Here is an 11946-nt window from a genome sequence, read left to right as displayed (position 1 = left end):
TAAAATTTGTATGTATATTTAATGATCTCTGAAAAATAGATGATGACCTTTTTCTTTTCACAGCCTCTTTAGATCATCTCATCCAACCCCATTGCTGAAGAAGGGTCAGCCAGAGCAGGTTGCCCAGGACGAAGTCCATCTGGGTTTTGAATATCTGTACAGATGGAGACTCCACAATCTCTCTGGTAAATCTCTCAAATGTTTGAACACAGTGAAAGTAAAAAGAGTACTTCTTTGCTTTCAGGTGAAATTTTCTTCACCCATTGTCTCTTGTCCTATCAGTGAGAACCACTGAGGAGAACCTGGCCTGGCTGCTTCTTCTCCCTTTTCTCCCATTATGTATTAAGAAATTAAGATCCCTTTGGGCTATCTATTCCTGAGGCTGGACAGTCCCAGCTCTCCCAGCCTTTCCTCATAGGAGAGGTGTTCTAGTCCCTTCATTGTCTTTCTTGCCCTGTGTTGGACTCTGCATGTTTTTCCTCGTGTCTGATTAAGGAGTTCTGGAAACCTTGCAGATACATACTGGAAATGTATTACTAGAAATGTACTGCTACATAAATTATTGAGGTCCTGTTCTGAGGCATTTGAAGAAAAAGAAATATCAAGTAATTTTACATTTGTAATTCTGAATAAAATATTTCTGTTCTTAGTTTTCTTAGAAATCTAAAGTAATTATTTGACTTCAGTAGCTGTCTCCAGATGTAAATGGAAGTTGAATCTTATGTATGTTCTATATAAAGCTAGTTGCAAAAAAAAGAAGTATAAACTAAACTTTTCATTTAAAATAGCTGAAGCAGCAAAAATTTTTCCAGGAGCCACAGGGGGTATTTCAAAACAGAGAGACTGAATTGTGGTTTCATTTACATTAGACTAAATCCTACATGCCATGTTTTTATATGCACAGTCATTGCTAGGCAGTCTTTGAAGCAAGAAGTGTGGTTCCTGCAAGTCTTAGTTTTATCCTACCTGAGGGTGCTGTTGGTGACAGCAGTGTCTTAGTCTTCTGTAGTTAGAACTTTCCCATAGTAGAAGGAAATTGTGTCCTGCTCTCCTCCCCTGACACCAAGGTATTACTGTATGTAACCAAGTTCCTGACAAAACTGATTAGCCTGTGAACAAGAATGCCCCATCTTACTCAACAGACTGGGAAACTGATGTTGCCTGAGAAAACAACAGCTTGTGCTAAAGTGACACCTATTACCTAGCATCTCTGTGCACTGCCTAAAGATAAACAGCAATAACTAGAGTGTGTCTACCCTATGAAATGGAGTAGTGCTGTAGCTAGTTCCTATCTCCATCATACTTGTCCTGTAGGCAAACCCAAAGGCTAGTTGTTCTTCCAACAGATTCTTCATGTTACCAAAGCCATCAGAGTGAAAATGCCAGAGATCAACCAGCAAAACAAGGAGATAACAAGTTGAATGTGAATGAGACCTCCTGAATTTTTCCCGAGTTTGTTCTTAGCTTTGGTCCAGATGCAGCTATGAGCAGGAAATTTTGGAAGGGATGCTTTTCAAAAAGTGACATGACAGAATGTGTGGGACTGATGACGCTTCTAGTTTGTTCTACATTGCTCTCCCTTTACAGACCAATTTGGCTCCTCCAAAATTCCCAGTAATGTCACTGGAAATACTGCAAGAGGAGGATTGTAGAATATGACTCTTCAGGCAAGTGCCTGAGGGTGTATCTGCAACTATCCCTTAACAGATCTGTTAGAAGCAAATCTGTCTGGGCTTGGGAGACACCACAGAGACAGTTAACGTTTCTTCACACTGGCCACTGCTGCTCTCCCAGCAAGGAACTTGCTGTACCTCAGAGCAGCCTGGCACCAGTGACCTGAGCACTGCCATGGCTTTGCTGCTGGTCACTCTCCAGGATGCCAGTGGTAAAAGGATTTTGCACAACATCTACTAAATATAGAGAGCTCCTATGAAATGTTAACAAACCTAAACACAGTGAATTAGAGAAGATCACATCTCACAAGATTTGACTTTATCAGGCTCAGCTCACACATCTCTAGCAACTCAATATTGAGTTGATCTTAAAACTTTTTCAAGTATTTAATGGGGCATGGCTTGCACAGTGTAAAATCTGCTTTTAAAAATATACGCCAAATCAGTTCCCCATTTGTGTGCTGGACCACATGAGCCCTGCAGCAGCTGGAGCACAGGAGAGCAGCACACAGCTCCTAAGAGTCATTCCCCAGAGGAGTGTCAGTCCTTTTACTTTGAAGTATCCAAGCACACATATCTGTGCAAAGTTGCTGAGTTCCCTTGAGTAAACCAGCTTCTACTTTTGAAGGTGTCTGGTGAAGCTCTTCCTGCCTGTATTCCCAGTCCTGCTGAGGATGCTGTGTGATTTGCTGGAGAAAAGTCCTAACTGCAAGGCACATGCTGGCATCTTTTTGTTGATCTTTTGTAAATATCTTTCTTTCTTTTTATGACCTGGTAACTACCAGACCTTCTACTGATTAAATGCTCTTGATTCCCTGTATGCAAACCTGATGGAAGACATGGGGTTCTTCTGGAATAAATATGAGGAGAATTTGCCTCTGAGTTTCAACCCTATCAGATCCATAAAGTCTACCTATAAATTACAATAAAAAGATGGTTATGCATCTCTTTAAAGATGCAGTGTGAAAAATCAAAAAATTGAGAAGCACCAGGTCTACCTGGCTTATCTCACATACACAGATACTATCCCAGTTTGTGAAGCACACAGCAGTCAGATCTGCAGAGCTTTTCTGAGGGATGGAGTAACTGAAATAAATCCCCGGGTAGTCTTGCCATTTCTGTTTTAAAAAATAGCTCAACTTACCCTCAGAGACCTAATTTTATTCTATAGTACAAACTTTTAGGAAGTAGTAAACAGTTTCAGTTTCAAAGAGCTTGCATTCTAAACTCCTTCCCAATGCCTATGCACTTGTTTAACTTCTTTTTTATTGTCCAGTTTAATTACATGAGATTATACACAAACATAAAGCTATGCCTAAACTTTTGTCATATGAGAGCAAAGATAAAGGTAGGATGTGAGAAAGGAAGTATTTGTTATCCACATCTTGAGGATGAGGAACTGAAGCACAGCAAAAAAATGAGATTCTTATCCTCCTCAGAGTGTGAATGTGCTTAATTCTTAGGAATGAGCAATTTCCATCAAGTTTGCCGTGCCCCCTAGGCTGAAGAGTAAGGTCTGGATTTCAGCGACTGTCTCTGCCACCGATTTTAAGTACGCTACGTAAGTTCTGGTCCGGAGATAAAATTCAAGTGCACAAAAAGCGCCGGACGCGTTTTGCACGGAATGCGAAAGACTAGATTGAAGTAAAGAAGGATGATCTGACCCCTTAGCTCTGGAGCGTTTCAGGTGGATGTCTGCAGTTGACGGCCTGTGACTGTCGGCCGTATCGCTGTGCCTGGTCGCTGTCTGCAGCGCGGGGCCACCCGAGTTCCGGCACCGCATGAGCCCGGCCCCGGGAGCGTCCGTGGGGCGGCGCGGAGCCCGGCCCCTCTCCCGCGCTTCCAGCGGGGAGAACAGGTGCCTCTTGACAGGTAAATGTCCGTCCGCCACGGGGGCTGCCGCTCGTCTGCCGCCGTCCCAAGCACCGGCACCGCTGGGGCGGGGGCCGCACGGGGCGGAGGGCGGGCGGGAGCGGCGGGGGAGGGACCGGGCACGGAGCCGCCGCCCGCGGGGCAGCGCCGGCACATGGAGCGGCACCAGCCGCGAAGCCACAGCTGCCGCCCGCCCCGACCCTGGCAGAGCAGGTACCGCGGGGCGAGGGGTCCCGGGCGGGCACCAGCCCCCGAGGCGAGTGGGGGTTCAGCCCCGGGCGGCTGTGGTGCGCGGGTGAGGAGGGGCTGCGCGGAGCCGATGCTGCCGAGAAGTTGTTGCCGGGCGCGTTAAGTGGCAGACTACAGAGCCCAGTCATCCCATCCAATCCCATCCCATCGCATCCCATCCCATCCCTTTCTCCCCCTTCTCCCCGTCCCACACGCGCTTTTTTTTTTTTTTTTTTTTTTTTTTTTAATTTTGAAACACTGAGCCGAACATACAGCTCGGGTGTAATCCAGGTGTTTTGGAGTGCTTCCTTAAAATTTCAGAGATGAGTAGCCATGAGGAGCTGGCCGAGAAAGAGTATTAATTCATTGATTCAAATGCGGATTGGTCTGTGTTCTCTTCGAGTCAGCTATAGCACTTAGGTTCAGTCAAAGCCCGCGTTCCGAGTGCTTGCGCCTGTAGTTTGCGAGGGGGGGGAGGGCAGGTACGAAGGTCTTAAAAACTATTAAGGAATTGTAAAATTAGCCGCCTCAGTACGCTTGAGGGGAACGGCATTGGAGAAGTTGCAGACTTCCAAATAGCGGGAGGACCAGAAGTTTTCCTCCTTGCCATACACCCTGTCACAGCTGGAGGGTTTTTTTCACCCTGCTTCGCAAAGTTACTCCGTCTGTGAAGGGACGGTTTCGCTCTTTTGTCGCTGCTAAAGAAGATGTGTGTAGTTAGAAAATGTGTGTGTGAAGAAATGAGTTCCCACTGCAGTAGTCGGTTCTAAGGAAACTTTAAATTTTGTGCTTCAAGAAACCTGATTACTTCTTGGATTGCTTTTCTACCTTGGTTTAGAAGGTATGGTAACACTGCAAGATATTGTGCTTCCAAAATTGTTAAAAGTTAATAATTCTGTGTCAGAAAATTTTGTAGTGTATGATTACAAATTATCTTAAAAAAGTGATGTTTTGTGGGATGCAAGAATTTTTAGACCTGTATGGCCACTGGTTTAAACTATGTAAATTGTTGTAGAGGAATATGTTATTTCTTTTTACTCTTTTTTTTTTTTTTTTTTTTTTTCCCCTTTCACTGAATCTTAGTGCAAGAAGTGTTTTCAGGGACTTTGTGTGGAGGTTAAAAGTTAGGATTTAGAGCTTCTTGACTACATATTTTTCTTTCTGATATCTGGATGCTACCGGGGTTACATCGATATGCATTTACTGTTCAGATGTCCAAACCCTACCCAAATTAAATAAACCAGGTATATAATCCTGATAATATTTCGCTCACTCACATTAACAACACATTTTCTAGACTTTAATAGTTTAGTTTTAAAATTCAAAGCTGTAATGCACTGTAAGGTCCAAATCCTTCAAAAGACACGCTTTGTTAGTTTCAGTTGACTGCTCACATCAGTTGTAACTCACACACACTCTGCAGTACCATGGAGTATGACTTGCTGTTAAACCTTATTAAAAATCATCATTGAAATGTAAAGAAAAGCATAATAATATGCTGCATTTAGAAATAAGTACTAAAATTCCTTTCAAATACTTGGAAATACTTTATCTCAATCAGCTAAGCAGGGGCATGTTCTGAGTGGACTGTGGCACTGCTCTCTGACTTGCTGGTGAATTGAATAGTTTAAGGTGTTTTGAAGCCTGAGTGAAATAGAAGAATGAAGGATGCAATGTCTTTAGCCTGTGAATTTTCAAAAAAAAAATTATTTGTACTTAGGTAAAATTGTTTATTCTTTGTTCTCTTCTTTACTGGGAGAAAATGTAAGTCCAAAAAGTGAGAATGGATTTGTCCATGTTGCCATAAAATTACCCAGTTCATGGGTTAATATAACAGTAGATACAGTAGTTGATACTATGTCTCTTTTCTAAAGGTTTCATTGCTCCCATGCAATGAAATATAACATTCTTTATAACATATAGAATAAAGAAATATAACTTCTTTATAACATTGCATGCTCTGCTTTGATTTTAACTCGTGTTGGTCAAAAAACTGAATTAAAACGACAGTGCCTTATGTCTTTATGCTTTAGCGTGCCTTATGTCCCCACCCCCTCAATCCTTAGCAAAACTCTACCAAGTTTTAGTTAGATGGCTGTATGCCTTACTTCTTTATCAAAGCCTTTGAAACTGAAGCCCGGAGACATGAGAAACCAAGTGCAGACCATGTGTAAGACCAAGAAGTCTTAAAACAGTTCATGTCCTTATGATAGCTGTCTGTAGCAGAACAGCAGGGGGGAAGTGTCCAAAATACTGCAGAGCTCTGCACTTTATGTAGTTCATGTTTCTATTATCCCAGACTTGCTCCAGCCTTAAAGATTTTCTCACAAATCTTAGTATTGGTGACTACCCATGTGCCTTTTTTTTTTTTTCTTTTCAGTAAAGTAGGTGAAGCTCAGAACATGATATACTGCAAGTTTATGAAAAAAAAAATAGAAATAGAAATTATGTCCCTAATTACAAGGTAAATTTATGATAAAAGCCAAAGAGAAATCAGGTTTATCCACTGAGTGAGAAGACTGCCCAAACTAAAGTCAATGGAAGTTCAATGCTGGATGTCCATCACATCCAGGACTTCAAACCTAATGCACTGATCCTTGAAAGAGTCTACCTACTGGGTATGGCTTCCAGGGCAAATGACAGGAACACAGAAGCATAATATGAAATTGTACTGATGGTCCTAATTCAGTCAGGAAGGAGAGATGGACCCTAGTATTTGAAGAGGAATCACTAATGTCTCTGGACCATCGTAATGATGGGAAGACAGGGCAGAGGACTCTTTTCTCTTTGCCCTTCATGCTCCCAGTAAGTGGAGAAGCTTAGGCACTGATCCTATGTGCATCCTTTGTCCCAGCTGAATATTTCTCATTTACTATTTAACTACAAGTGAAGCTTACAAGCTCACTTCACTTAAGTGAGCAAAGTGCTTTGGTGCGTTTTTAGCAGGTCCCATACTTCTGAGTTGCATTAGAGGGACAAGCTTGTCATATACCTCAGACTTTCCACCCCAGCTCCCAGCTGCCAGTACTCCCTTCAGGAATGATCTTGTTGCTTGTTCCCTTACATAAACATGAATAACACCTTTGTCATTTGTGTTGCATTCAGCGTACCATTAAAAAATGCAATAGTCTCCATCTCAGTATTACCATAACAGTTTTCCTTTCCCTTGTGGGCCTTAATACCAAAAACCTTGTCTGCTTTCCACTTCCACTGCATAGCAATGCAGAAATGTAACTGCATAACCAATCCACAGAGTTTTACAGCAATGCAAAACTTCTTTCTCATCATTAAAATTGGATAACTCCAAAATGAAGCCAAAAACAGTTCCAGATATATTTTATTCCAGCTTAGGTACTTCTTATACTAACACCACAATTTTGCAGAAAACAAGGAAATGGGTCCAGTCTGTATTTCAGCAACAGAAAACAAGGGCATAATGAATTGTATGCTGTTCTGGCAGATCATTTTTGGCAGTGTTCTCTTAAAAAGTCCAGAAGATATCAAAAGTCATGGATCACAGCCTAATTGTGTGGCTCTTTGTCAGGAAAAACTTCCATTGAAGGCTTGTGGGATTTTTTTTTTCTCCTGTTTTATGTGCAAGAAGAGCTGGGTCTATAGTAATATTTGTTTTTTGGTTAAGATTCACATATGTACTTCATTACATTTTGACCAGTCATTACTTTCTACTATTATTTAACGTAATAGAATTAGACCAAAAAAAGAGTAATAGTAAAATAGTAGAATTTAGTGTAGCAATAATGGAATCTTTGAAAAATGTCATCCTTGTGAGAGTAGAGCAGGATGTGCTGCTGGCTCCCCTGGAATTCCCCTCCCAAGTGACAAACACCACTTTTCTAGCAAGTATAAAATTACTCAGAAAGCAAGAACAGTAGGAATACATTATGCCAGTTGAAAAGTGGAAGATAAGGATTCTCATCAGTGTTTTCTGGGACTATAAGTCTTTGAGAAGCCTTTTAAAATGCTTGCAACTCAATACAAGAGTCAAAATATGAAAGACCACCCTGGTATTTCTTCACTTATTTTTTCTGTAATCCAAATATTATTTTTGCTCCCCCCACCTGACACTGGAGTGTTTAGAGATGAGTGTGAATGCCATCTGAGCCAAGTCAGACAGCGTCAGTCTTGTCAGCTTTATGGCATTTTTTAAACAGGAGGCTACTTTAAATACCTTACACTCATCCAAAGTAGCTGCAGCAGTTTTCTCTCTCCAATGGCTATCCAGAAAAGTGTACTGACTTCAACTGGAAAACTCCCTTCTTCCAAGATCAACTTGTCCCTACATCAATCTATACATTAACTTAACTAAAAGTCAACAAGAGTTTTGTTTGCTTCCTAAATTTAAACAGAATTATGTGTACCCCTTAAGGTATGTTGCAATGCATCTTTATTAAAACCCTGACAACTTCTGCCTCACCCTTCTTCAGAGCACAGCTTCCTCCATGCCTTAAGGTGGTGAACAAGAAGAGATAACAGGGGTTTTTGCACTAAGCAGGTTACTGCCAGCACTGTGGTGGCTGTAAAAGTAAGTCCTAGTTCTGAAAAGATACATGCATGTTCTTAGCTTTGTACCATTGCGGATTCTTGGGGATACGACCATGCAGGTTCAGGAACTGCATGGCACACTCATGCTTCTTGTATCAATGCTTCCAGAGGTTGTTCAGACTCTCTTGGATGAACAGTCACACTGAAATCATCGTATTTCTTAAGCAGTGGGAACTGTCTGATTCTCTTGCTTATTTTGCTTATTTCATGTGAAAGATTTACATTTCTTCTTCTGATCCCACTTGCTCTAGCTTTCTCAGTGAAAGAGAAACTTGCTCTGTAAGAGAGCTCAGATTCCCCGCTGAATTGCTTCATTTTTCTGCTTGTTTCAAATCACTGAGAACAGCAGAGCAATCACAGTATAAAGCTGGAATTGACCATAGTGGATTGGATCCAAAATATTTGCAAAAGCAGAGTGAGTTAACTAAAATATATAGTGTGGAGGAACTTGCTAATTTGTTTTAATTTTAGGAATTATTTTTAGGTTTATTTAAGGGTAAAAAAAAAAATCACACCAGTCTCTAATATGCTTTTTCAGGCTAGTAATGTCCTTTAATAATTCATAAGAGCCTGAACAGTTTGAAGGGAAATTAGGAAGCAATTCTGTGATCATGAAGCAGAGTTACTGAAACCTTCTATAATTCAGACAAATTGACTACTGATATATTGTAGGGTATACTTGGCAATAACAATTCTCAACATAAAGAGGTACTTTTATGTTTTCTTTATTGCATATTTAGATACACTGTGATGAGGACATCCTCCGCTTTTTAAATCAGACTAATAGATATTTACAAAAAATACAGTTCTTTGTCTGCTGTTTGCCTCCCCTTGAATGAGAGCTCTGGAAGGATATCCAAGAGCTCTATTTGGCATCTTGAGAATATGCTGTGTTCTTAGATTGAGTGCCTTAATTTACACCCCTCACCTTTTATAGTCAGTTTATTTATAAGATGGAAATGTGTGCGTTTTCTTTGTTCTGGTGAATTTATTCCACTTTTCTACTTGATTTTTAGTGAATAAAGGTGACAGGGTTTAATGAGTTAATAATATTTGCCCTTAATTAAGAAAATTACCTTCATATTTTTCTCATATTGTGGAAACAATTTGTAATGACTCTGGTTGCAATTCAAAAATTTGAAAGAAGAACCTTTTTCATATTTGCAATGATACCAAGTCCAGTAATTTGCACAGAAAGTCAATAAAAGAATGGATTTTTTTATTATCTCCTTTAGCAATGAATTGTTAACATGAATATAGCTCAAGCACAGAAAATGCTAGGAAGAGCACATATGGAAAACACATACTTGATACAAGATGCGCTTTTTATCATTTGTCAGTGATTTGAAAAAAGAATTCCCAAAGAACTGAGAATTATGTAGGATCTTTGAGACAACTTTTTTTACACCCTCACAATTGTTCCCTAACACAGAAATTAATTTTACATGTGCCAGACATTTAAATGTTTCACATCTTCACTGTTAGCAGAGTTCCTTTCTTAATCTTGTGTGTTGAATTACAGTGCTTCCTTCATTTTGCAGACAGGAGCTTTCAATTGAAATTTCACTGTATACTCATAATTGTATTGTCAATTTGTGTAGTTAGCCAGCATTTACACTAGGCAGGAATAGAGAAATGACTGAATAAACTAAACATCTCCCTTGACTATGTAGAAAGTGCTGAATACAGAATTAGTGCAGGAGGAAAGAAATGGATCCACTTAGTTTAAACCTCTTTTTTAATGCAGTCCTTTAAAAGACCTGGAGGTATTTGTTTTGTTTCTTTGAACAGAAATGGAAGGACATAGAAGTGCTCATTACGATTCTCAGTTTTCAGAAAGGACCACCCCTCACCTTGGTAGTTATTATTTACATTGAGCTGTGTGATGAGGTGGAAATTAAAAATAGAATTAAAATTGTTCTAAAATGGAGTCATTCGCAGAGATTGTGAAGTGTAGCATATTAAATTACAATAATAAAGCTAATTATCAACTGCTTGCTGAGATATTGAATGCTTTTAATTAAAATGAGTTTGTATAATTCTAGCAGTTTTCTTCAAGTATTTGAAGATTGGTTATACAATACAGATTACCTTTTTTCCATGTTAAACAGTCTTCCCGTTGAATGTTTAACCGTATTTAGCACATTTGTACATGAAGTTAGAAGTCTGTTTATATATATATGTATATATATATATATGTATATGTATATATATGTATATGTATATATATGTTTGGTTTAAAATGAAGCTAAACATTAAATCCTTTTTAAAAAGTGTCTTCATTCACCTCTTCTTTTGGTTGCCCTGTGTTCCTTGACTTCCCTGGATACAAGAGGCTTGGTTCCATTAGGTCCAGACCCTCTGGTGCAATTAGAAATGCAGCTGTATTATTGTTCTGCAGGCAGATGCAACTCCCAGCTTAAACCCCAAAAGGCTGATGACACATATATGATGATACAACTCCTAACTTGTTTTTAATGTGCACATTCTCCTATCAGGTGTGTTAAGGGCTATAGGAGTTTACTGTGTTTTTCAGGCTGCAACCTCCTTTTCCTTTATGAATTTATTTATTAAACTTCTATTTATGTGTCTTGGGTGGTTGAATCTAGGACCCATTTTAGGAGTTTCACTTCAGTTTAGGTTTTAAAGTGGATTGGGGTTTTACGGTTTTGGTTGTTGACTTGGAGTTTTAATTTGCTAAAAATGAAGCCTGTGTGATGAGAAGCTAGTGAGGCTTGTCACAGACCACAAAGATGAGACATACTCACACACCAGTGCTCCATTAGAGCCAGCTGCTCCAGTGACCAATGTGAGCGGTCCCTTTCCTGCCATGGGGCTGCTTACAGAAGTGGGGGTCACACAGTCAGGCCTTTCCCCAGCGTGGCTGGGAGTAAAGCTGGGGTTTGCCTCTTTGCTTATTTTTCAGTTTACCCAGAGTTGCCACCACTGAGGAATGTATGTTCCCCTCACTTTTTGTATTTGTGGAAGCACCTGCAGAGCACCAGGTCCCCTGTAAAAGCTTATTTCCCCTCCCCTCAAGACTTTGTGAGTGCTTATTTCTGCTTTGAGGTTTCATGGAAGTGTACCTGCCCTTGCGAGCCACACTCAAGACAGAAGTGTTCCTTCAGGCATTTTTCTGTCTGCTAAGCATGGCTGCACCTAAAAAATGTCAGGGAACGTGCATCTGGATGTGGTGTACCTTTGCGGAGCCCTTGCAGTACCAGAGGCAGAGTTCTCTGTAGATGGAAGGACAGCTCTGGGTTTAGGTGTGCTGGTGTAAGACCAAAGTGGCTCCACAAATATCAGCATTTGTGATTTCATTTCCTTACCATAAGGTTCCATTGTGCTGAGTGTGCAGCACATCTTGTCCCAGACAAGTCAGTACATACTTAGCTTGGGAAACACAGAAGAGAAAAAAGAATGGGTACTCTTTGGCATTGGATTAGGTCATTCCATTGAATCACATCAATGGCCCAATCTTGCAGTCTTTTAATATCCAAAGAAAAGAGGGTTGTAGAAGGACTGACATGCTTACACATACTTTATATCAATTGATGAAGCCTCGTATAAATGCTAAGCATTAATTTTCTTGACAAGGAGGTTTACTTTT

General features: G+C 40.3%; 1 protein-coding gene across 12 annotated transcripts in view; it reads left to right on the top strand.

Moving 5' to 3' along the window:
* The first annotated feature begins 3009 nt into the window (after positions 1 to 3009).
* Positions 3010 to 11946, top strand: part of IKZF1 (IKAROS family zinc finger 1) — a 68932-nt gene continuing 59995 nt past the window's right edge. For 7 of the 12 annotated variants that reach the window (XM_088054878.1, XM_088054882.1, XM_088054849.1 and 4 more), the window contains exon 1: positions 3010 to 3545. In XM_088054878.1, coding sequence (XP_087911004.1) covers positions 3455 to 3545 — 91 coding nt within the window. In that variant the 5' untranslated portion in view covers positions 3010 to 3454. Of the gene's footprint in view, positions 3546 to 3693; positions 3759 to 4228; positions 4615 to 11946 lie in introns of those variants that run through there. The other 5 variants (XM_014256821.2, XM_014256816.2, XM_014256818.2 and 2 more) reach the window with 4 other exon arrangements.

The sequence above is a fragment of the Pseudopodoces humilis genome, chromosome 1 (assembly GCF_049639895.1).
Source record: "Pseudopodoces humilis isolate 2021_Gansu_Grassland_sample_001 chromosome 1, ASM4963989v1, whole genome shotgun sequence".
NCBI lineage: Eukaryota > Metazoa > Chordata > Aves > Passeriformes > Paridae > Pseudopodoces > Pseudopodoces humilis.
This window is presented reverse-complemented; position numbering and strand designations above follow the sequence as displayed.